A 27,406-nucleotide genomic window follows, 5' to 3' on the forward strand; every position below is an offset into this window, starting at 1 on the left:
CCCTCCCCCTACACACGCAAAAGGAATTGGAAAGAAGATATGCTAGTGGGAAAATATTTATAGGTGGGAAATATCTTTCAGCTGGGTGTAATATTGACGGATCACTAATTTTTGAGGTAGTAGAGTCTGCAGTAAGATAATAACCCAGGCATCCAACAATCCAGCTATATAATTCAATGAATATCAGATTTTAGTATCCTATACCATTCTGAATGTCGTCACTTATGTATTTTAAGACAAAAGAAACTACTTTTGCCTTCATAAATATGTACTTAAAATTTTTGCTAAGCAGATTAATTTGGCCCCATTAAAATAATTCACAGAGTCTACTAAATGATATGTCAGTCTTCTACCAGTAAAATAGCCAGTCTCCGTCCCTGTGCCACATGTACACTTCTATTATTTATCCCGAGAATATTTTTCTGTTGGCTCAGTGAGGAATGTCCACTAAATAAAGATAAAAATTCACCACTCCCAGTCAAAAACACACCAGACATAATGCTTTGGAATTCTAATTTTCATTCCCCCCCCAGGTCTAATATGTAATAATCAATCACCAATTTAGTGGGGATAAAATACCTCCTTTCAAGTCTCATTGAAAAGAATATTTGGGCAATTATGTGCAAAGCACGTGTAAAGCAGAGAGGACCTGATGCATAGCAAATGCTCAATAAATGCCATTATTCTTGTTATGATTATTATTCACTTAAGTTTTCGGTGTTCCAGTGAACATAATTGGAATGACTCATGTTCTAAATATAAATCCATAAAAAGACCAATCTTTGATAACATAAAAACTGTAGAAGCTGGAGACATAAAGTAGGAGTTCTCGACGTTCTCTATTAAGTGTTCTGACTCATCTCCCTCTTTGTCTTGAAGATGTTTCACGAAGACGCTGCCGGTGGTTGGCAGCTGGTCGCTGTGGATGTCAACAAGCCCCAGGGACGCGCCCCAGCCTGCCTCCAGGTGCAGTACAATACCATTTTTAAAACTCACCCAGCAAAAAGGTCTGTGACTTCGATTTTATACAAGGAAGTCCACTGCTCTCCAAACTCTAGGTCTGCCCAAGCTTATGGTCCTGGAGTCAGGGACAGTATTTGACTCCATTCTGTATTCCCAGGACCTACCTTTTATTTTTTTTTAGATACACAGCAAGGATTTGGTCAATTTCATGTAACTAAAGGCACACAAGTAATAATAGCATGCCAACGGTAGTAAATCAGTGAAGAATTTTGCTGGTATATTGGATGTTATAAAAGTATTCTTCTACAAAGGCCTGAATTTTTTAAGGGAGGGCAGTCACAATCACAGTTCACTTAATTGGGTACCTTACCAAGTACCTGGGAAGGAGTATCTTTAAGAGGTAGTCTGTTCTGCATCTGCAAGCTATCTGAGCAATGTGACATAATAAAGATGCTTCCTTAACAGGTGCACCTGCAACAAACACAAGGCTCTGGGATTGCACGTGGGTCCTAAGGTCCTGGGAAGTGATCAGGGGATGTCCATTGGGTTTCAGGCTGGTGGACTTTTTGGACTTATCATCTGCCCTGAGCTCTACTTTTTTTTTTTTTTTTTAAGATTTTATTTATTTATTTGACAGAGAGAGACAGCCAGCGAGAGAGGAAACACAAGCAGGGGGAGTGAGAGAGGAAGAAGCAGGCTCCCAGCAGAGGAGCCTGATGTGGGGCTCGATCCCAGAACGCTGGGATCACACCCTGAGCTGAAGGCAGACACTTAACAACTGTGCCACCCAGGCACCCCTGCCCTGAGCTCTACTTAAAGCCCAGTGGACTCCTTCTTTGCTTTTGTGAACTGTCCTTGCAACTTCTTTTGCTTTGTCCCCACCCCCCAAATATCAGTAATACTTTTTCAAAACCATGTCACCTTTCCAAAAGTAGCATCCCTACTACCCCACCGCATTTTTACTCTGTCCATTTCCCTACTCTTTAAGTGTGAAAAGTCAAGCCACACCGAGCCACGCCATCATGGCATGGCATCGTGGGGACTGAGAACTGAGTCTTCCTCCTGGAGAATTTTATTTTCTTCACTCTCTTTGGTTTTCAGTTACAAAACCTCTTCTCACAAGGGGCTGATTTTACAGTTCTTTATATTCCTTTCCATAATTCAGAAAGGCTTTGTCCCCTGCTTCAGGATAAAAACATACCTTCTTTCTTTCTTTTTTTGGGTCATTCTCTCAGTGGGGGCTCATTGTGCATTTCAAGGGTTAATACATAAGAAGCAAAATATTGTGCTCTGAACCATTACTGGGGGCTACATTCATATGACCTTTTAATCATATAGTGATTTGTTTCTATCAGTTGAAAGAATGGAAAGGAAAAGAGGAAGAGTTCACAATGAATATTGATGATATCTAATATTATTTTGTGGCTTTCTGTTGTATATTGGACAGTGACAATGCTAATAATCAACTCCTACCACTACCTGTAGTACTGCCATCGCTCCTGACAGTAACAATGACAGCCAATTGTAGCTTCTTGCCTAAAAAGCACTTCCACTTACTCAGTAATCATCAGCTGATATTTACTAAGCTAAGAGAGTCCTGAACAAGACAAGAGCACAGCTCCTGCCCTCGTGGAGCTTCCTGAAGGGTACTTCAGGGTGGATGGAGAAAAACCAGCATCAAACTAGCAATTACAAGAGTAATGAGGATTTTAAAGAAGTAATGCAGAATGCTATGGGAATATACATTTTGGAGTTCTCACTCCTCCTTGAGAGGTCAGGGAAGGCTGTCACTCGGTACAGCCCAGTGATGGAGAAAGACCGACATGCTCCCTCAGTCTTTGTAGATGAGGAGGTGGAGATCCAGAGGGCCTGGGTGAGCTCCTAAATATGCACCTCAACAAAATGGAGAAGCTAGGACCTGCGCCTCTGTCTTCAGGTTCCTAGTACCATGCTTTATCCAGTAGAAAAAAAAATATGCCAAGGCAATGTAGGTTTGTAATAGAAATAATCAGGCCTGCTATGAGTACCAAATCAGTCTGACTGGGGCCCTGAATGCATTGCTTAAAAGGTATTAAAGGGCACCTGACTGTCTCACTCAGTTAAGCATCTGCCTTCGGCTCAGGTCATGGTCTTGGGGTCCTGGGATCGAGCCCTGTGTGGAGCTCCCTGCTCAGCGGGCAGTCTGCTTCTCCCTCTCCCTCTGACCTTCCCCTCCCCCCCTTCATGCTCTCACTCTCTTTCTCAAGTAAATAAATAAAATAAATCTTTAATAAATGTATTAAATGCTTGTGAATAGATGTCTCAATGTTGCAATCTGGAATTAGAAAGCAAGTTAACCTCTTTATCACAGAGATTTTGAGATGGCAATAGATAAATGGCCAGGAGAGTGTAATGAGGGGACAGAACTGTACAAGGATATAGGAAAATGAAGGTCAGTGGAGAGGTGGGTAGATACTAGGCTAGAAGTATGTCAGTGTGGCATCCAAGAGACCTGCATATTAAACATGTTTGCGAATATGGCGGCACGCTTGATAAGTTTTATGAATGATGATACGTATGGTTTGAAATGAAGGTGAACGAAGTCTGACATTTCAGTACGAAGAAAGTTGCATTCAACTCAGCTTTACATGTTTGGGCCTAAATCAAGCTTTCCAGAAGATCCAATTTGAACGAGTACATATGCAAAGTGGGATGGCCAAGGAGTGGGCATGAGCTGTGAACAGAGAGAGAGTACATTTCCATGTCTGAGTGAAAAGTTGATTAGCCACTCATCAATTAAAAGAGAAAGAAGAGAATTCAGTAAAGAAAAAATATTTAAAATAAAATGGTCATGAAATACTCGTTGACTTTTACTAATGGCTAATGCTATCCAAAACCAGGTAACAAGGAAATTTTCATCTAATTCATCCAGTCAGTCCTGTCTAGAACTGTAATATCTCTCACCCTCAAGGACAAACAGTAGAATATATCATTTCTTTTTATTTTTAAAATGGGCAAAATGTGACATTACATTCTTCTAAAAGATATATTAAACTATGGAAATGACATTTTAAAAAAGTATTTGCTTTAATTCCTTCCAGTTTCTCCTCCCTCATCCCCTTCCAGATGTGGCCTAGAGGTTAACAATAAGAGCCAGTTCTTCTAAGACCCATTACTCCTGCATTTACTCTGTATATCTCTTATACAACAGCACTTCTGCTTCCACGAGGCACGGTCATTTTTCTGTGTTTCTTCTTTCTAGAACACTCTCCTCCCCAACTCAGAATTCAGCTCAAAAGTCACTTCTTTAAGGAAGCCTTCCTCATCCTCAAAGAATAGATCAGCTACATTTCCACATCATCCTATGCTTTTCTTTTGTGTTCCTCATAATTTTCATAAAATAAATTAAAATGGTATGATTTGTTATTTAAAGTCCGTTTCTCCATCCAGAGGAAACTCCATGGTAGTGGGGACCACAGTGGTCATGTCACTGCCAGAACTATTCCTGACACATGGAAGAGACTCAATTGTTTACCAAACAAGAGAACAATCAAGTGAAAGAAGGACATAGAACCTTCTTGGCTTGTACAGGTACTCATTTGACTTCTCATTTAGAAGCAGCTCTCTTTGTCCTTTTGGTCTTGTTTCTAGGAACCAGAAATTAAGTGGATGATGGCAGTAACACTATTTCTATACAAGCGTTTATTTCTAAGTCTAAAACAAGCATCACAATGGGAGTTTGTAGAAAGTGCCCGTCAAAGTTGGATAATGTTGGATGCTTTGTCAGCCTGTCTCTTCTCCAGCATGGTGACAGAGGCTCGACAGGACCCAGCCACGACTTCTGTTATTTCCCACGGCTTTCTGAATTCTTTTTAACTTCTTCAGCAAGAGAAATAAATAGGGCAAAATTTAGATATAGACTTAGGAATAACATAGTTGAAAAGAACCAAAACCAATTCTTATCTCAACCAAAAAAGTTGTATTTATTGGAATGAAGCATATGAACAGCTGCAATTAAATTGATTTAGTAATTTTGCCATCACTGAAATAAATCAGAAAAATTAGGTATGAATAAATATTTGAGAGATGGCAAACTGGTCACCCAGAGTCCCCATTTGACTATTAAAGGAACTGTTGATTTTGTCCTGAGAGTGGAACTTTGTTTTAAAATTTGACCCTAAGTTCAAAGCACAGAATATTTTACCGAAAACCCCATATATCCTACTGCTCTGATAAAATAGGTAACCCATGAAATAAGTTACATAATGACTTTAGTTCACAAAGATAGTATAATAATAATTCATGCATAAATTTCAATTATTCCAAAAGTCTTTCCGTTAATTTTATGCTTTCAAAATTTCAAAATTTTAAAGCCACCAACTCAACATAAATGAAGACTGGCTTGAATGCCTTTCTAAGTGAAGGACATTTAAAAATAACCTCTGTCCTTGTTTCAGGTGACATTGCTTTGGATTTGCTTACATTCTTCTTTGGTATTATTTCTTATATTTTTACTTTCCATTCAGTTTTCCATATCCTAGTCTAGTTTATTGGTATGAACATCTACATGTCTTTTCTGCCAACCATAAGTAATTAAGTACTTTAATAAAATAAGGGTGATTGATGTGGTTTAATCTTCCCTACTGCAGTTAAACTAAATATATGGTGGGACTGATACTTCTGTGATTCTGGGTGTTTGATGTGTAATTGTTTCTCTCTCTCTCTGTATGTGATAATATACTGAGGGCTTCAGAGGGGAGGAGGGTGGGGGAATGGGATAGGCTGGTGATGGGTATTAAGGAGGGCATGTATTGCATGGTGCACTGGGTGTTATACGCAACTAATGAATCATCGAACTTTACATCAAAAACCAGGGATGTACTGTATGGTGACTAACATAATATAATTTGAAAAATTATTATAATAAAAAATAAATAAATAAAAGATATATACACACACATATATATGCATATATATATATGCATATGTATTCCTGCAATGTAAAAATATATACGCATGTATATATGTATATGCATATATATACAACATATATAGCTATATACACACACACTTTTTTTTACATTGCAGCAATAAATCTATTAAGAATTTATATAGTCCATTGAGCAGTGATAAGATCTGAGCAACAGGATTAGTTTTTTATTGTTCTCCTACATTGCTACATACACACACACATATTTTTCCTCATTTCCAATGTTGCAATCATTGTGGTATCTCTGCTTTCTCTTTGCATATATTGATTATGGAGCTATTAAATGAGTGAGGAAACTTAGAGGTCTTCTTACTTTTCTACAGAATAATAAGCTCTATAGAGCCAGTGGTAGAAGAAAAAATAGGCACCTTTGGTCTGCAACTAGAAACTCTACAAATTCTGTGTCCTGAGACACAAATTTAAGTGTGATCATAGCTATAATTATAACCATATCGAGAGTCATACGCAGGTGTTCAGGGAAAGGATTCAATGTGGCACCCTTAGGGTGGTCTTTTCTGTTTTCATAATAAATGAAAATGCATATGCTCTTAAATTTAATTGCAAAACCACACATTCAGAGCAAGACCTGCTAGGATGTGAGTGGTGAGCTCTGTGGTAACACTTGAAATTTTTAGTTGATTAACTTCATGTTAACTTCATTAACTTAATTTTGCTAGGACATTTTTCATGTTTAGCCAGTTATTAATGAAATTCATACCACATTTACTAAGGAACTTAGCCACAGGAGATCTATTCAATTCCTCATAAATTCATTCCTAAGGACAAAAAAGGGAACCTCCCGTAGCCCTTGAAACACCCCCTCTCTCTGCCTCAGTCCCACCTAAAATGTCTCTCTGCTTCTTTCTCTACTTCCCTGTGCTGAGATGCTCATCATTTGGGGTCTCACCCCTTCCTGCCATTGGTCCTCATTATGGGAACAAGATGGCCGCAAGTGACAAGGAAAAGAATAGGGATGAGCCAAGCCCTAGACCTAGTTTCCTTTTCTTTTTGCACTACAACTGCCTCCAGTACCTGGCTCCTAACTCCCTTACCTCTCACCCCTGCCTCCCCAGCTACAAACATCCTTACTTCACTCCATGAAGTAACACCCAGCACAGCATTGTTCCTGAATAAATCCCATATTGCAGCCTCTTAGAGAGTAGTCTCTGGAGACAGACATATTTCAGCTTTTCTATTAATTAGTAAGACCTTGGGCATATTTCTGTAAAATAGGGATAGTGCCTCCTTCCTCAGCCCTGAGGATTAAGTGAGTATTTATGGCCCACTCAAGAATTGTTTGGTTGCAAGGAACAGATCTTATGCTCACAGGGAGCATTTGCGTACAGTCAGACCTGCCAGGCAGCTATGCTTTCTTTGTCTTTCTCTCGCTCTCTGTGGGAAGACACATAATTTCTCATCTTTGTTTCTGTCCATGTCCATGCATCTGCCTCTGTTTTTCTCCTTGAAGGCTGGCTTTATTCTATTTCTCACACAGTGCCCAAATATGGTTGTTTGCAACTGAGTTTGGTGACCTCTCATTCAAGAGCTCTAAAGAGAATCACAAGGAAACAGCTAGAGTTGGGTGTGAGGCTGGGAGACTATAGTTTCATAGTAGGCCACCCCAGGTGGGCGATTGGCCCGAGGCAGCTGGTCATGGGAATGGAAGGGAAGCGGCATGTCTGCTTAAGCCAAGTATTCCTACAGGAGGAACCCAGAGTAATTTTCCCTTCTTAATGCCTTCTGAAGACCTTGCCCAGTCTCTGTCTACAAGCCACAGTTCTATACCCCTGGGAGCTTCATGGAGCAGGTGGAGAAGGGACGTAACTTTTTGGCCATATGAGTAGTGGGACTTGACCTCAGGAGTTATTACTCAGGGTCAGGTTCCCTATTAAACTTCGAAGTCTTGCAGGGCTTGAGAAGTCTTTTAATGGCCAAAAAGACCATTATGGTCTGACGTGAAGTTCAGATCACCCTGTATAGGATAGTTTCTTGGAAGAAACACCACCTGGTTTCCTTGTATTTATCAGTGAATAATTTGTAAATTAGAGCCATTTCACAATATAATATTCAATCCTTCCTTGCATTACAAAGATTATGAAATAATGTGGAGACAGAGAGGGGAAGAATACCTCTGTATCCACCGTTGGAAATAATTACAGCTCACATTTATGGACTATTCTCTATGTGTCAGCCATGCTGTGTGTTAGAGGTGTTCAATTATGTCATGCTCACAACAGTACCACCGACCTAGGTGTCGTTGTGACCCATGTGGAACAAATGAGGCACAGAGAGCTTAAGTAATTTGGTGAAGGTCACATAGCTGCTTACCGACTGGGCACTCCATCCCACGTGGTCACCTCATATTTTTAACCCCTTCATTTTCACATGGTGTATCGTCCTTCTGTAAAAATAGACCATAATTTGTTTGTTCATCCGTTCATTCATCTTCCTGTTGATGGACATCGAGGCTGTTTTTTATTGTTTTGCTCTTATTTTTTAATATTATTTATCTATTTGAGAGAGAGAGCGAGCCTGAGCAGGGAGGAGAGGCCCAGGGGAGGAGCAAGGCGAGCAGCAGGCAGGGGGAGAGGGAGGGGACCCCCCCCCCCACCCTCCGACACTGGGCTCTATCCCAGAACCATGTGATCATGACCTGAGCCAAAGGTGGCTGCTTAACCGACTGAACCACCCCGGTGCCCCTATCGTTTCACTCTTTTTTTTTTTTTTTTAAAGATTTTATTTATTTATTCGACAGAGATAGAGACAGCCAGCAAGAGAGGGAACACAAGCAGGGGGAGTGGGAGAGGAAGAAGCAGGCTCATAGCGGAAGAGCCTGATGTGGGGCTCGATCCCATAATGCCGGGATCACGCCCTGAGCTGAAGGCAGACGCTTAACTGCTGTGCCACCCAGGCGCCCCCCTATCGTTTCACTCTTACACACATTCTAGGCCACTGCCTGTCCCTGCCTTTTTGTGCACATGGGTGAGAAATATTCAAGTGTATGTAGATAAGCGAGCACTCGCTGGAGGAGAAACAGCCTTGGGCTTTCTGAGACATTGTCCCCGTGGCTCCCCAGAATTTTTACTCCTAGCGGCAACTTGTCAGAATTCTCAGCATTTCGCGTCCTCGTCCACAACTGATGTTATCAAGCTTTTACACCTGGTGGTATGAAGCTATAACCTTAAATTTCCATCTCCCTGATTACAGTCTGTGAAAGTTGAGCAGTTTCTGTATAGATTCGTAGGCCCCTTACATTTTCTATAGATTGCTTATTCATTCTGTAGATAATCCCATTTACCTGTTGATTTTTTTCAAATGGTTTTCAGAAATTCTGTGCAATTCTAAAGGGCATATCACTTCTGTCTGAGAAGACGCTGAAGTATTAGAAAGATACATTAAAATATTAGCGCTTGGCGTCTGGAAGCACACTTTCCACCTCTCCCCTCTTCAGGCAGTGGTGCAATTCTGTTAGGCTGTATTGCCAAAACCCTGTAGAAAGTGCCTTCGATGGGTCTGTCCTTCATTGTGCCTCTCAGAAAAGGGAAAAGTCGTAGTTGACTCTTTTCACATCCACCAGTTCCTTAGCTGTTTAAACTCTATTTTAGCATAAGCAACAGCTGCACGAAGAGGTCATTCTCATGCATGATAAAAAGTTCTGTTAAATGGGAATCTCGGTCCCCTGCTGCCACTGTGACAAGCCATTCTTCTCCTGCCTCTCAGGTAGGAGTTTTTGTCTCTTGACAATTTGACAGATGTGGCTGCACAGTTGAGCCATCTTCCCAAACACACCCAGTGATCTATTACTGCGAAGAAAGTCACTGACAAGAAAATGAAAGTATGCATGAGACCCGGCATGCTGGAGCTCCGTTTCTCTCTGTAACATCGTGTGCCTCCGTCTGTAAAGAACAGAGATAATAGGCTCTTACCATAAGTAGGTCAAATGGTGGCAAAATTATTACTCTAGTGTTTTAATGTTTTCTGAGAACATTTCCATTGAAGGCAAAGGTTGGGGGAGGTGGACTGTGTGATGTGTGTATTTCAAGTGATGAAGTGACATCCGAGGCACTTCTCAGACGTCTGTCTTGTTAATGAACCTTCCCAGGAACCCGCAGACAATCTCAAGAATTGATTGAATCCAGGAGAATTTAGCTTCCATTCACAAGCAAACCTCAAACGTCTGCTGTGCTTACAGACCAAGGTGACGACACGGGGTGGCCCAGCTGAGACTGGCCCAGGAGAACCTGGGACGATTTGCTAGATCTCCCAGAACCTCAGTTTGCTGACTTGAAAAATGGGAATAATAATAATAATAATAATAATAATAATAATAATAATGGTTAGAAATGTCTAGCGCAGTGTCCAGGATGCAGGGGTCACAAGGTTATGGAAATGACTGTCACTACTGTGAGCACACTCTTCCAACTGTCCCTGTCTCAGAGTCCTCCGTGCACGTCCAGGAGGCCTATGCTCATGCACACCTGTAGTGTGACCTCCCCGCCTTGCTGCAGCCCTGTTTCTGCCGCTCAGGAAGTGTCCTGAAGAGTCCAACAGACATGCAACCGCTTGTTCTCATGAGCACATTGCCCCTGTCACACACCTCTCCATGACCCATTCCCAAACCAGGCTTTTCCTGCCTCTCCAGAACCTAAGATGCACCCCCATGGTCCTCTCTGAATCTGACTTGTCCACAATTCTATCATTAATTCAGTCTTTTCAGTTTCTTTGAATCATCCCCCCTCCATCCCCATCTAATGGCCCTACCTTCAAAATCAGGTCCGACAAACTTCCTCAATACAGTGATTGATCTCTGACCCCTCAATTCAGTTTGGTCACTTTCTTCCCTACTTCCAGTTGCTTCCATTATAACTTTCACACGATAAGCACTTGGCAAATATTTGGGGGATTGTGTGTGAGTGTACACATATACGTGCTTCCGTGTACACAACTACACCACCTCACACAGAGCAGACACAATCTCACCCTCCCGTTACGTGGATGCCAGTGACACCTCTCCCAGACACTTTCGTGTGCCCACATTCTCTCATCTTCAGTCCCCAACAGCAGAACATAAAACAGCTGGCTTGGAGGAAAAGTTTTGGGGGGAAAAAAGGAATAAAAAGTATTCTATAAAAACCTGGAATGGGAATTAAGAACAGGAAGAATAAAATAGCTAGAGCCCAAACAGCACAAATAAAAGGTATAAGAAGGTATTAAAAAAGCTAGTTGAAAGAGACCTGTTATAGTCTTGAAACCAGTTATGGCCAAATTCACTAAAGAGAGGAGCTGATTGTGTAACTTTTCAATTCTAAGTATATATATATATATATTCTAAATTATATATATATTTTATATATATTCTACATATTTATATATATACACAAATAGAATATATATGTACTTCAAATAATAATTATATTTAGAATAGAGATCAGACATGATAAAAATGAGATAAAATTAATACTATTGTTATTTATTTATCTATCTTCTGTTGATAAATTGTTTTGTGTCTTTGATTTTGGGGCCTCATTGGAAGAACGAAGTATTCAGAACATCTTAAAATTATTTGCATTTCAGATTATCCCAAACTAAATTCCTATATTGTCGTATATTTTCATCTTCCAGTTTGAATAAGTCCCATGACTCTTCGGTATTTACATTTATATTAATCAGGAGACATTTACCAACTTATGCCAGGCATTCATAATACAGTCTTTGGAGACAAATTTCCATCAAATATTTGTTACATTGCCACCTTTGGAAAAAATGAAGGATACGTTATTCTTCTTCTGAGTCTTGATTTCTGGGGCTAAATATGCAGCCTTCCTTAAAGTCTTCAGCCAGGGTTTGAAATTGCTATGTGTTTATCTCACTGTTCAGCACAATCAGTGCAGTTGAAGGGTTTGGAGGAGCAGTGTGACTCCCCCCATGCCCTACGGCTCATCAGCCGTCCAGGTTTGGACCAAGTAAAAAAAAACTTGTCATTTCAGTCAGTATAGTCCCTCCTTATTTTTTCAATCCCTCAAATTTGTTTTTCTCTTTTTCCTCAATAATTTAAGTATCTCAAAATAATCTCCCACTTCAAGATACAATATAGTTCAAAAATTCTCGCTTAACTCTGCATTCATCAAATGTAGCAGCCTAAGTCCTTCATTGTGTCAGATCTAAAATTTGTTGCAAATGACTGCTATTTAATTTCATTTTTGAATTTGTGCTTTCCCTCTTGAATTTAAAACAAGTTTTATGTTCACTTGTCCACCATTTAATACTAAAAATAAAAATAAACAAATAAAAGTAAATTTGAAGTGATCCTCCATATAGACTTTTTAATTAGCCAGGGGAATGTCAGTTGAAGTGTCCAAAGACCTTCTAATCATCATAGTTTAAGGGTCCCCTGTCTAGCAGCCTTGCCATGGACCTTTCTAATTTCTCACTGAAGTACTCATGAAGACAAAGAGAAACTCACAACAATAATGATAACTAAGACTAAGAAAGCACTTTTTGTGGGGGCCCTGGGTGGCTCAATCGTTAAGCATCTGCCTTTGGCTCAGGGCGTGGTCCCGGTGTTCTGGGATCGAGCCCCACATCAGGCTCCTCTGCTGGGAGCCTGCTTCTTCCTCTCCCACTCCCTCTGCTTGTGTTCCCTCTCTCGCTGGCTGTCTCTCTCTCTCTCTCAAATAAATAAATAAAATCTTTAAAAAAAAAGCATCTTTCGTCAAAATGTGGTGACTAGCTAGTAACTCTATGGCCTGTGGAGTGCTAGTGAGAAAGTAGAAAATGTCAGCACCTGCACTGTGGCATTTCACCTATAATCGACTGTAAGTCAGAATCAGAGGGTCTGAGGAAGGGACGGTCACTGACGGAGTCTTATTGCTGGAATACGTGCAGTGGCCTCATCACCCAGTCATCACTCTGGGTTCTCTTGTGCCCAAGGCTGAATGGTGCAGGTCCTTGGAATATATAGATAGAAGATCGTAGTACTAGTTGGGTAAGTGTCCTACTCGTGATTTTAGCTGAGGTTATGATCTCAGTGTTGTGAGATTAAGGCCCGCGTTAGTTTCTGGTTTGGGCATGGAGCCTGCTTAAGATTCTCTCTCTCCCTCTCCCCCTCCTATCTCTCTCTCTCTCTCTAAAAAAAAAAAAAAAATTACTTGAACTTAAATGTCCTAATTTGTTTTACTTACTTCACATTAATACGTCTAAAAAATAGGATCAAGAGTGAGAGGGTCTATGTGAGTACCCTTGGCATTATGAGTCACGACGGGTCCCTAAGTATCATAATGGGACTATATATACGTCATCCAGCCTGGAGTAACAAGGAGGTGCCAGAGAGCTGGGGCAGCTGGGCATGGGACAGTGGTGTGCTTGGAAATGTTTAAAATGTTTAATAACCATCTTGAAGTGGGAGAGTCCTGACTGGTAGCATTTGCTAATTTCCATGGTGTTCCCACTATGGCCAATTTCAAGTTAACAACGTGACATTGAACACGAAGCTGGGGAGAGAGTTACACAATTGCAGCTCCAGCACACCACACATGGGGCCAACTGTGTTCCCCGACCTCCTTCAGAGACAGCATATATATATACACCCATATATACATAGAAATGTATGGGTGTGTGTGTGTGTGTGTGTGTGTGTGTGTGTGTGTGTGTGTGTATACATATATATATAGTAAAGTTTTTGATAATCTCATCTGAAGCACCTAGTTTCCAAGGTCACTATAGAGGGTAAGAGAGAAAGAGCTTGGAGAAGGTACACCCTTTCTTAATTGCCCCTTTCAAAATGACACATCATTTCCATTCCATTCTGGTGATGAGAACCACTCTACTGCCCCACTTCGATGCTAACAGGCTAAGTAATGTCATTTAGCTCTGTGTCAAGGGTGAGGAAACAGGCTTGGTGGATGTATTGGTTAAACAACAAGCCACCCCTAAAACTTAACAGCTTATAAAACAGATACTGATTTTTGCTCATGAATTTGTGGCTCGGCGGCTAATCTGAGCCGGTCTCAGCTGATCACGGCCGGGCTCGTCTTGTGTCTGCACTCAGCCGGCGTCCTCAGCTAGCTCGTCAGCTAGCATTTCTGTCTCTGGGGCATGACTGATTTGCGGGGTAAAGGGGATGACGGGGTCTGTGCGCTCCATGCAGCAAGCCTGCCTGGAGTGTCAAAGTGATGGCTCGGGGTCCCAGGAGCTGCAAGAATAAGTCTCAACCCTCAACTATTTTCTGAGTCTCTGTTCACGTCATCTCTGCTGTTGTCTTGCTACCAAACAAGTCACGTGGCTAAGTCCAGAGTCAGAATGGGAGGGCGCTGCCAAGGCTGTGGATGCAGGGAGGTAGGTCCCACTTCGGTCTCTGCCACAGGGGCTAGAAGAAATGTGAGTCACTGGCTTATTAATAATAAGTAATAGTAATAGCCGGTCCTTTCTTAGTGGCAGGGAGGTAGGTCCCACTTCGGACTCTGCCACAAGGGCTAGAAGAAATGTGAGTCACTGGCTTATTAATAATAAGTAATAGTAATAGCCGGTCCTTCTTAGTGGCATTTCTTTTCCACTGGGCATGCATTTACTTTTCGTTGAAGTCTAGTTTGTTTTAACACAGTAGAATTGGCGTTTGAAAAATATTAGTAACAGTAATAAATACTTTTGTGGCAATTTATGATTTAACCTCTAACCTTACTCTTACAGACTAGAGTGAGAGATAGGCTCATGCTGGCCAAGTGATGAGAGCATCTTTACTAACCTCCTCTTCCTTCTTTCTACAATTTGACTTCCATGTTTGGGAAGTCTCCAAGCTTTCTTTCCACGAAAGAGAGAAACACAGTCAGGGCTTGACCTATTCAGGGATATCACAGACTCTCAGGGCCTTTGAGGGAAGTCACTTGTGGATTTCCTTCTATCCTCTGGCTCTCTAGGGGCAGACAGATGGGAAAGGCAGAGTTTCTAAGGACATCTACTGGTTCTGTTTTCAGTCTTGTTATAAATATGTTTGCTTTTTTAACACAAATTCTCTATACCAGACAGCATTATTTTATATATTGATTATAGAAGTAACATATACCCAGATGTCTTCTAAATACAGGAAGCGAAAGACGCACCACTGCACCTGAGAGATGTATTTCAGGTTTTATGTACTTGGTCTTTTACATTATGTTCTTGTTCTTATGCTCATGGCTGTGTATACAAGACTGTTTCTGAGAATATCATCGTGTGATTGCATTGTTCTCCAAATGTGTTTATTTTGAGGTCTAATTAAAGCACAGTTTTTAGTACATGGTTGATACAATGTACAGTGCATGAAATTTGTTTACCAAGGTGGGCTGTTTTAGTCTCTCAAGCGGCAATTTAAAGAAAGATTTGATTTCTGAGCTGTACTACTCATTATCCTAATTTATCTTCATTGTGACCTCCAAGGCCACAGTTTTGATTTGTTGGATGTTTGCCTGCAGAGTCTTCAGAATCTTTAAGGCAAAATTACTGAACAAATTAATAAAATAGCTCCTATGAAGCACCCAAACTAAAAATGGGATAGCGTAAGACCTTTCTTAAAGTCTATACGCCTTCATGGTCCCTCTCAAGATTAGTTACCTCTTCAGCTTGATTTCTCGTATTGTTCCTTCTTACCTTCCACACAAGTAACTGATTCTCTCTCTACCTTTAAATGCTTAGAGTGTTTTCAAATACAGTGGTAATAATAATAAGAGTCCCGAGTGCAAGATGTCAGCTATGGGCAAGACTCTATACTAAATAGTCTCATTTATATTCATGTTATAACCTAGTGGTGTAGGCACTCTCACATTCTTTTCTCACATACGAACACTAAGTCACAGAGAGGTTAAATCATGCAGAGAGTCAAGATTTGAACTCAGCTCAGCCTGTCTTCAAAACTGACTTTTTTCCCCCCACCCTGGAGATCTTATGCTCTTCTGTAAAGAACAGACTATCTTCAGCTTTCAAATATAAGGTTCGCAAACTTGTTCCCTCTGTTTAATCACAAACAGCGAAGGAGTTGCTGTTCTTTCTTCTTTAATATGTAGAGCAACGTCAGAGGCATTTTGACTGCCTGTTAGAATTCAAGAGAGCACTACTTTGGACTCAAAACACCTGAGACTACTTTCTAACTCTATGAGCTTGGAAGTCTACTTAATCTTTCCTTGTCCTTTCTGCACATGTGAAAGGGGATAATAAAACACCTATCACACAGGGTTGTTGATTAAACGATATTTTTACATCAGCACACAATATGCTTGGAACAAAACGTTCCACAAACCAAGCACTCAAATGGTAGCTCTTGTTTTGATAATACATCTTGCTGGTGTCAATTTGAGTTGAGTGAGGGTCCCTATCCATATTTGGTGTAGACCTCACAGTCTCTTGAGAACATTCCTTTTACAGTAGAACTCAGAACTATATAAAGAACAGTAACCTTTCTCTTTCTTCTGCTTGAGGTGGGACTCAGTATCATGCTGCAGACCCATTATCTCATTACATGTTCTGAAACGAAGTAAGATGTAAACCTTGGTTGCCATAATGAGTTTACATTTGTAGTGATAAAGTTTACAGAGACACGTACTGGCATATCACCGTGGGTGGAGCCCTTTGGTGAGGTAGAATTTTGTGATGCTGGCGCTTTATACAGTCAGGTTTCATAGGAGATGAATTTGAACTGGTGTATGTCAAAATCACAAACAGTATTTGTATTAGATTCCTATTCTGCTTTAACACATTACTTCAAACTTACTGACTTACAACAACACATTATTTATAGTTCTGTGGATCAGAACTTCGAAATGAGTTTCAGCTGGCTGAAACGGAGGTCTCAGGAAGGCTTGCATTACTTCTGGAATTCTAGGGAAGAAACAATTTTCTTGCCTTTTCCAGATTCTAGACACCACCTGCATCCCTAGACTTTAATGAAAGGATCTGTGATGGGGTCTTCATAAAACTCACCCCAAATGATTGAAAAGTCAACACATAACTTTTGTCTTCATGACCCTGGTTTAGTTGGGTTTTAATCTTGGAGTGGGAGAGCAGGAGAAGGTAGGCATTCATTTTGTGATGGCGTATCCTAACATATTACCATAATAGTCCAGCAAGTATTGACCTTAAACAAGTTCGCCCAGTTTGTATCCTCTACAACAGAGCCTCTCACAGTTTAATATGCACATTAATTTATCAGTGACCTTGTTAAAAATGCAGATTCTGATTCAGTAGGTCTGGAAGAGGGCCTGAGAACCTGCATTTCTAATACACTCTCAGGAAACTCCTGGTCCAAGGACCACACTTTGAGTAGTAAAGCTCCTGAGCATTCCTAACAGATACTGCTGCCTTGGGGATGGTTCTGCTATAGTCTTTTATTTGTATTTTGGTAATTCCACCTGTCACATATAATTGGTTTTCCTTGGATCAAAGCCAAACTAAAAATATATGTAGAACTTGTCTGATTTTTTAAAAAATATAAACTAGGGGCGCACAGCGGTTAAGCGTCTGCCTTCGGCTCAGGGCATGATCTCGGTGTTATGGGATTGAGCCCCACATCAGGCTCCTCTGCTATGAGCCTGCTTCTTCCTCTCCCACTCCCCCTACTTGTGATCCCTCTCTCGCTGGCTGTCTCTATCTCTGTCAAATAAATAAATAAAATCTTTAAAAATAAATAAATAAATAAAAATATAAACTAAAATGACATTGCAATTGAAGGGAACCTTAAAAAGTTGAATGTCTATGCAGGATCCAAAGAGTTTTATGTTATATATAGAAATATATACATATATGTATAAAAATATATATACACACATGCATATATGTGTTTATAGATATATATATCCACATCCATGTTAAATAATTCTGAAAAATCTCAAGTTATATAATATTTTGTGGAACTGACTCAACTTTAACATTTCTCTTTACATGAATTTTTATGAGAAAATAAAAAATTGAAGGGTATAAATTTGTACTGTCCTATAGATATAAGCATGAATCCAACCATAACGTTTCTAGCCCTTCCACGTTAAGGAAACCGACAGCCAGTCAACTTCGGTTGGATTGAATTGAGCTGAAGTGGACCATGTCACTAGCTCTCACTTCAAAGCTAGAGTTACTGGTTCTAATATTCAGATTTAGCTACTGCACATACTGATCACCTTAATTCTTATTTAATATTTGAGCGTTATTACTTTGGAGAAAGTCAGCTAAGCAGTGGTGATTATAGTGTATCAAAATCCATTGTAAGTGATTATTTTAATGACTCTGTACCAACAGGGACACGTAGACATTCAGACAAAAAACAACCTAATTATAATGACAGCACCAAAGTGAAGCTGTGACAGTTACAAAACCAATTTAAAAGTTTTCTGACAGCCGTGGCTAAAAGCTTTGTTTGGAGCTTTCAGTAATAACAGTTTACTTAAGACACAAATCCACAGCTAAGGAAAATAGAAAGAGAGAGTTGTGGCTTTTCTGTCATGCAGATAAAGTAGAACTCGGTTGAAATGTTTTTAATAGAACATTATGTTGAAAAGAGTATAGAAAAGGAATAATAGTTATGGAATGTAACTCTCACAATTCAAGAGAGACCAAATAACAATAAAAATTCTAATGAGAATAGAAACATGCCGACTGAGTTGTTTATCTATTATGAAGATCAGTAGTTCCTGCAAGCAAATTGATGTACGTTTAAATATATTGATTGGCAGTCCTGGAATTTGATTTTGTATTACCTATAAAATAAAGTCAAAGGCACATGGATGTAATGCCTCCATAGCCACATTGACACAGACCCTTACTAAATATCTGCTTTTCTAATAGCTCCGACATCTCTAAAATTATTAGATCTTATCACTTTTATTTCTCTCCCTTGGTTCTGGATTCGATCGAATACATAACATAATTAATTCTTTGACCTTGGGCAATTAATTTCCCGTTCCTGGACAGAAAACAATGCCTGGATTCACAGAATTACATTTATTTTCATTGCAAATCTTTATAAGAACACTTAAAATATGCAAGCACTCTTCTAAGCGCTTTACAAATATTGAATCATTTAAAATGGTAACAACCTTTGGAGTGGTCACTGTTATCTCTACTGATGAAAAAATGGAAGCCCAGAGAGGCTTAGTTAACTTGCCAAGGACTGCAGAACTTGTATGTGGTGGAATCTCCGCTCCATGCAATTTGGCTCTGAGCCCATGTCCTTAGTGACAAGTGCAGGGTATTAAAGGTCCTGTGAAGTCACATGTGTGGATGCCTAAGACAGCAGCTCAGAGAGGCAGCCCTGTTTCTCGTTTCCCATCCCCAGTTTCCGCTTTACTTAGGTGCTTTTCGTGGCAAAAATGGAAGAATTCTCAGGTCAGATCAAATGTAAGGATCTGTGCCAAGAAGAACCAAGGCCTCCGCACATGGTGGCGCTAGTCTCTAGGCAGTTGGTGCCCAGGGATGTTATTTAATGGTTTGTTGTTATGCACTCGGGTCCTTTCCATAGGCCAGCTTCTCTATCTTTTTTTTTTTTTTTTTTTGCTGCCCGAGGCCTTCAGCCTGTACTCTCTCCTTTTATATATTGTCTACCCAACCATGAATGGACTTTAAACAGATTTGGATATGGAGTCTGCTTCTACTGTGTACTTGCTGTGTGATCTTGGACAAATGACTTAATTTCTCTGAACTCACTGGAAAAACTGAGGAATATATCCTGCTATATAGGGCTACAGTGGAGATTAAAAGAGATAAAGTAAATAACATACTTAGAGCATAGCCTGGAACATTGTAAGCATTGAATACAAGCTAGCCATCAAAATAACAGTCATTATTTTTGAATGCCTAATTATTTCACCTCAGGGTAGGCAGTAGATTTGGGTCCAAATTAAGGGTCCACCTGCAATACTTGTGTGACAGCGGGAAAGTTATTTAACTTCGCTGAGCCTCCATTTTCATCTCTATAAAATTGGGGTAACTTCCTAGGGCGGTTTCTGTCTTTGTTAAGAGTTCATCTGTTTTGCCTCCTCAGCAAATGATGCGGTCGTCAGTTTTCCACATGTTCATTCTGAGCATGGTGACTGTGGATGTGATAGTCGCTGCGAGCAACTACCACAAAGGAGAGAGCTTCAGAAGACAGTATGACGAGTTCTATCTCGCAGAGGTAAGCAGCCCACTCGGAGGCAGCTCAGTGTTCAAGGTAAAGGTGAACCTCAGATGGTGTCTTTTACAAATATGAAAATTAACATCAATTCCTTAATTACTTGACTTTGACCAAAGCTGATTCATTGTCTGCTTCTTAAATGTTTCTTTGGTCACTGTGTTGCCTGGCTCATTTTCTGTCGCCCTCAGACTGAGTGACTTCCCCACTGTGTCACGTTGCCAAGGTAACTCCTTTGCCCCAGCTCTTACTCTTCTGAGCTTGCTATTTTCCTATCCACCTCTCATTTTCTCTCCCTTTCTCACGTTGTGTTAGTCTGTTTCCTACTAAGGGTAAGCAAGCACAGATTCGGAAGACTAAGTAAGCAAGTCAGCTTGACGATACCCAGAGAGGGCAGGAGCAAAATTGAAAAAGATAATACAATAATTTCTGTACTAGAAACTGAGGTGTTACTGCCTGTGCTAAAGATACCAAGTCAGGAGCAGGTAGGTTTAGTGATTAAATAAGCATCTAGCACGTTACATACCATACTAGAGTTCTGAAATAGTACTTCTTATCGCTTGAGTAGCTTTGTTAATAGTTGATTCTTAATATTTTAATGACATTCAGAGACCACTTTTTTATTGTGAAAAATTATTTCTAAAATACATCTCAGAATTCAGTGATTACATATTTATGGAAAAATGGGCTGACATATAACTCTTTAGAAACCCATTTATCTTTTAAGTGAGGTATGCATACACAGCTGAACTACCCTTTAAGAAATCCAATATATGAAAAAGTAAACTTAAAAACAGAAAAATAGTAATTTGACTATTTTTATTATAAAAGCATTTTCCATGTAAAAAAATCAATTTGCCATATAGTTGAGTTCTCTAAGATATCCAGAATTCTTCCAGTATATTTAAAAATGGATTTGGCTAATAAAAATTCAATCCACCCACACATAAACTTTTCAGAAAAAGAATTGATAGCATATACCTATTGAATGTTAACATCTATGTGGGTATCAAGAAACTTTTAAGGAGTCACTTATGAATTCCCCTCTTCATAGAGGTTTGCTGCCTGTAACAAAATATCATTTATATTAAACTTCTGTGATGTGACGCTGCTTAATTGCTATGTGGTATATGGAGCTTACAGAAATATAGACAGTAAACAATAAGTGTTTTATGCTGCAGAGTACCAATGACAGGAGCTCATGAAGAAATTATATCCAGCCTGACACTTGAAAAATAGGTATAATTTTGCTGCAGATCCAGCACACAAAGATTGGATTGTCATAAAAAGCACAGGAAACATCGACCAATTGTAATATTTGCAGGTGAATTTCTAATGCAAGGATCGAACATTGAAGTTATCCCAGATATATATATATAGACCTCTATATCCAGCCTGATAACAAGACTATAAAATGGGAAGGTGTGGATCCTGTGAAGAATGAAAAAAAAAAAAAACAAATTAAAGATATATCAATTCCAATGCTGAAGACCCAGGTGAATTTTGAGGCTACAAATTCATAATGATACCAATTTAGACAGGTCTGTGCCCTTTTTAGGCCTTGCGTAAAGGGGAGAAAGGCAACACTTAGACTAAGCCAGCTCTTGAGAGTTTCCAGGCTGGTGTTTCTGAGAGAGCTAGAGAAGGTAAGGTGCTGATTGGAAAGTGCGACCCAGGATTTAGGATTTCAGAATAATTCTGGACAACTAAATATAAAATTCAGTGTTACATGGATGTGATTGGCTCAAACATCATGATGGAGTCAAGGCAAGATGGCAAGGAGCTATCAAACTAAGATGTTGGCTGAAATCTTCACAATGACGTTGAAGTCATTCAGCATGAGGCCAGGTCTTGGGGAAGGAGTGTAGGCAGAAACACGTAGGAAGGACTGATGGAGAGATTGATGGATGGCAGTCACAGGGAGAGTCCGATGAGAGGATGTCTTAAGCTGATGGAATACACCTCAAAGGAGTGTTGAGGAGTAATAGACAGGGCATCTCTTCCTCATCCACGTGCTATCCTACTTGCGCCATTTGGGACACTGGAGCATGAGGACCCCCTTCTGGAAAGGGCTGTGGAGGAAGCCATGCATTTGGGGCAGAACCAGCCGAGGCAAGGACATGGGAAGCAGATTCAGTGAACATGGATAAAACAGCAAAGCTTTTCTTGAAGAGCCAGATAATAAACATTGTGGGCTTTTCAGGCCACACGCCCTTTGTCTCACCTACTCAATTCTACTTTTGTTGTACAAAAATGGTGTACAAAAATGAGTGTGGGCTCAGATGGTGGTGTCCCAATAAAACTGTATTTACAAAAATAAGCAGTGGGCTTAACCTTGGTTTAAGCTTTAGAAACAGAGAGTAAATCAACTAACATCTTTATGTGTTAAATTCAAATGTACTAATACTAGCAACAATAATGGCTGCCATTTGGGGGAGATTCTATTAGGTTGCCAAGTACTTTAAAGGAATTCATTATCCCATTTAATTCTTAAAATAGCTGTAATAACAGAAATTCAAGTGTATGGGCTATCATGATTCAGTATTTAAGGCAATAGCATAATATTTTGGAAAGTTTATTTTTAAAATAGATCACAAATGGCCCTGAGGTTTCAGAGAAGCAATTTCGTGAGTATCCTGTATTCCAGGATAATTTCAAAATCCAAAATGAACCACTCTACCCACTAGAATCAACTTCCAGTCTAAAAAACATCCTTTAGGCATAAATTAAGCTGCTTAGCTTCTGTTGTATACCGGGAGACCAGTTTTGCTCCTTTGGACTAACTAACCTAAATTTAAAATTAGTCAAGAAACAAGAAAAATTTTTCTTTGTTTTTATCTATGTATAAAGGTAAACTTACTTTCTTTTGTAAAAGTTTTCATTTTTAATTCTGATCTAAGATAATACACTTATTAATATTATACATAAAATCACATTTTTATAATGAACATAATTATATTTTTAAATGGATATTCTCATTCTCTTAAGTAATAAAATTCGAACAGTACTTTTCTATTGTTATATAAAAATATATAAATATATAGGTATATCCAATAGACTATACATTTAACAGAAACTTAACACAGTGTTATGCACAGAAGATTAACAATTTTAACAAAATTCCTCTTTTAAGAAAGTCACAAATTGATGGGAGAGCTAGCACAGTGAAGTAAGCAATGAAGAACCGCATTTCTGGTCAGGAGAGAGGTTTACCTTGTTTAGATCCAGGATGTCTCTTTGGTTGCCTGCTTTTCTATGACAGCTGTGAGTTTGAAGCAGAAAGGATTTCTTAAAGCGTGGACTATTTGCCATCTTTCAGAAAGTCATCTTTTCTAGAAAAGTTGTTTCTGTGTCCCTCTGAGGACGTTTGGCTTTATGATGTTTGTTAAAATGAAATTAAATGAAAGACCCATTTATTTTACTTCCAACAAAACCTGGCACCCGTATTTCACCTCATTAATCATAAGAAATGACCAAATTAAGAAAGTGACTCACTTGCCATAACAGCAGTCTTTCAGATTATCATTAAATTTAATTTCCCTTTTGGAAAATTTTCACTAAATAAGTTTCTTCTGACAATAACTTTTTCGGTCCTTTCTTCTAAAGGACTTGGAAAGTACCCTGTTAAGAGGGAAATCATATAATAATGGCATTTTCAACTACTCAGTAAATCATTTCAAAAGTTTGCTCTTTAACTGTGTAGAATACTGAAAATACACTATAGACTAAGAGCAGGGGATTTACAGACACCTCTAGAGAGATGCAGATAAGCATTTATTTTGGTGTTCTTTAATCTGAATTTCATTTAGGAGAAGAGAGTTACCTGAATTGGATTTCTTGTGACTTTTGTCCTGTAATCTTCTTTTGTGACAAATTTGCATCCATTTTCTCATAATATCCATTATGTTTCTTTGAAAGTATGAAATAGAGACCACAGCACAAATCTTGGATAATATATTTCAAATATCTTTCCTACATTTGGGCAACATCTTTACCATTTTATCTTCTCAGACCTGCATGGCACAATCAGCTCATTTATAATTTGTCACCTATAAATGTTCATACATTATTCATTGAATTAAAAGGGCAGAACTATTTCTATTGTATTTATATTATGCATGTCATTTTCCATTTGGTTATTTTTCTCCTTAGCTTCAGAAATTTGGCAATCATCTTACTGTTTTACTTGCTAGCTTCACAAATCCAGTTACAAGTTCTTTTAGAAAACAAGCATTTTAAATTAATTTCTCATACTTTTCACTCTAAAAAAATATTTTCACAAGTGATGTACTTTCCTGGAAACAAATATAATACTGTTTCTTGGAATAAGTCCTCTAATTTTTAAATCTGCATTCCATTATTGGTCATTTTCTTGAGGATAAGAGGGTGCATTATGGTTTATATGAAATGGCATAATATTAATATAAAATGAAAAACTTAGAGAAGAAATAATAAAGTATAGTGCTTAAAGAACTCAAATAATCAAGATAAAAAGCTTCTGCACAGCCAAGGAAACAGTCAAAAAAACTAAGAGGCAGCTCATGGAATGGGAGAATATATTTGCAAATGATACTACAGATAAAAGACTGGTATCCAAGATCTACAAAGAACTTCTCAAGCTCAATACGCGAGAAACAAATAAACAAATCATAAAATGGGCAGAAGATATGAACAGACACTTTTCCAGTGATGACATACAAATGGCTAACAGACACATAAAAAAATGTTCAAAATCATTAGCCATCAGGGAAATTCAAATCAAAACCATACTAAGATACCACCTTACGCCAGTTAGAATGGCAAAAATTGACAAGGCAAGAAACAACAACTGCTGGAGAGGATGTGGAGAAAGGGGATCCCTCCTACATTGTTGATGGGAATGCAAGTTGGTACAGCCACTCTGGGAAACAGTGTGGAGGTCCCTTAAAAAGTTAAAAATTGAGCTACCCTATGACCCAGCCATTGCACTACTGGGTATTTACCCCAAAGATACAGACATAGTGAAAAGGGCCATATGCACCCCAATGTTCATAGCAGCATTGTCCACAATAGCTAAATCGTGGAAGGAACCGAGATGCCCTGCAACAGATGACTGGATTAAGAAGTTGTGGTCCATATATACAATAGAATATTACTCAGCTATCAGAAAGAATGAGTTCTCAACATTTGCTGCAACATGGATGGCACTGGAGGAGGTAATGCTAAGTGAAATAAGCAGAGAAAGACAATTATCTTATGATTTCTCTCATCTATGGAACATAAGAACAGGAAGATCCGTAGGGGAAGAAAGGGATAAAGAAAGGAGGGGTAATCAGAAGGGGGAATGAAGCATGAGAGACTATGGACTATGAGAAACAAACTGAGGGCTTCAGAGGGGAGGGGGGAGGGGGAATGGGATAGACTGGTGATGAGTAGTAAGGAGGGCACGAATAGCATGGTGCACTGGGTGTTATACACAACTAATGAATCATTGAACTTTACATCAGAAACCAGGGATGTACTGTATGGTGACTAACATAATATAATAAAAAAAATTAAAAAAAAAGAACTCATATAACCTGCATTCCTGAAAATATTAGTTAAGATTTGCTATGGTGACATTAAACCAGATATATCTATAGAGTATGCATTTTCAACAGGGAATGAAAACACCAGTAAAGGGGTAAAAATTGGTTCTTAGGGAGGCAAAAATAATCTTACTCTTTCTATTTATAGAACAGAGATAGATATGTGAAGTATATAGACAGATATATAACAGATCTGTTGTATTAAAATCCCATATGGGGTGTTGATTAGGAACAAAATATCTAAAAAGACCCCCTGGTTGGGGAGGAGGGAGTGTTCAAAAAAAAAAAAAAGATTTGAAAACACTGACTTAGGAAAATTGTAAGGAAAAAGAAATATTTGTTTTCTTCATGTATTGTTTCCAAGTTGTTTCAAGTAATGTGACAATACTGATGGAAAGTTTATCACACTTACAAATCTTAACTTCACTCTTGAAAAGATGAGTTTCATCTTGTAAGCACTCACACATAGTATCACGTGCTGCAAGAAGGGGAGACAGAGGAAGTTCCCAGGGCACCTTGTCCATGTGGGGGCTGCAGAGCGAGGGGCACAGCAATGGTGCATGCACTCCCAGGCCAGAAGTGACGAGTGGGAGTCCGCCCTTCCGTGGGTTGCACTGTTGACTGCCTGGAATTTGAAGAAAGCCTGAGACTGGACACATTTCTAGTTGATTCTTATGAACACTCCTTCCAGGTGTTTAAGAACTGCAGGCAGCCCTAGGGCCTTGTCCCTTTTGTATGGCCAACAGCATAACCCTGGCAAGTTCCTCCCTGCCCAGCACTTGTCAAGGCTCGGTTCACTGACACAGACTGGAACTACCCACTGAGAAGGGTTGCTACAGCTTCCTCCTCTGTGCTCACTCTGATACTTCTAAACTGTTATATTCCTCTGAATTGAGATGCGCTAAACCTTCTAGCCTACACTAAAATAGCTGATGAGCATGTAAGCTAATTTAATTTTCCTAAATCTCTCCTTTAATTCCTGACATAGTTCTTCCCTACACCGGAGTAACCCATAGTTATAAGTAAGTTACATATATTTTCATGTATAGCGTTTTTCTTAAAATTTTACCACTTTGGGATTACTATTTCTCAGAGAACCAGAGTGTTAGCTTATAATAATTAACACATTATGTTAAAAATGAGGTATTTGATCCCGCAAGTACTAGAATCAGGAACTCCAGTAGGAAAATGAGTGGGAATATGGTATTTACACATAATTACATAACAGTTTGCTAAATCCTTTTTTAGTGGCTCTTAGCGGGTTTGAAAAGCATATAGATTTTCCCACTGAGCAAATAATGATGCAAATGGATCCAGCTGCATATTTAATTATGAATTATGATCTTTTAAAGAGATCATTCCATCTGTCTTTTTTAATAGCAAATGCAAAGTTAGTAAAGTGATTAGTTGTATTTATATATAATCTGACAATCTATTTGGATATATTTCAGGTATTTATTAGTAGTTCCCACCTTAAGAAAAAAAAGACACTTTGATATAGATTTCATTCTTTCCTTTGGAATGAAAGTCTGAAAATACAGGTGAAGCCTAGAGATAGATGTGTGGGTGCCTGTCACTTCTCCCTCTGCTAATACAACAGCCAGATTCAGGACGGACCCGTCTGCGTTTCAGTTCCTCCAGAGATTTCCCCAATGTCTTCATATTTTTACAAGACCTGGACTAAGAAACCAGGGCTGGAGAAAACTGGCCTCTTTGTTAGGACTTACAGCAGAGATTTGGATCCCCTGGGGCTGACCCTGCAAAGGAGTTGCACCTGCCCCA

General features: G+C 39.2%; 1 protein-coding gene across 3 annotated transcripts in view; it reads left to right on the forward strand.

Moving 5' to 3' along the window:
* The window catches only part of NALCN (sodium leak channel, non-selective), a 307,920-nt gene that overhangs the window by 109,965 nt on the left and 170,549 nt on the right, over window positions 1–27,406 (forward strand). For all 3 annotated transcript variants that reach the window (XM_087865000.1, XM_045812791.2, XM_087864999.1), the window contains 2 exons: window positions 880–966; window positions 19,929–20,060. In XM_087865000.1, coding sequence (XP_087721126.1) covers window positions 880–966; window positions 19,929–20,060 — 219 coding nt within the window. The remainder of the gene's footprint in view (window positions 1–879; window positions 967–19,928; window positions 20,061–27,406) is intronic.

The sequence above is a fragment of the Ursus americanus genome, chromosome 10 (assembly GCF_024610735.1).
Source record: "Ursus americanus isolate L20-20 chromosome 10, mUrsAme1.1.p, whole genome shotgun sequence".
Taxonomy (NCBI): domain Eukaryota; kingdom Metazoa; phylum Chordata; class Mammalia; order Carnivora; family Ursidae; genus Ursus; species Ursus americanus.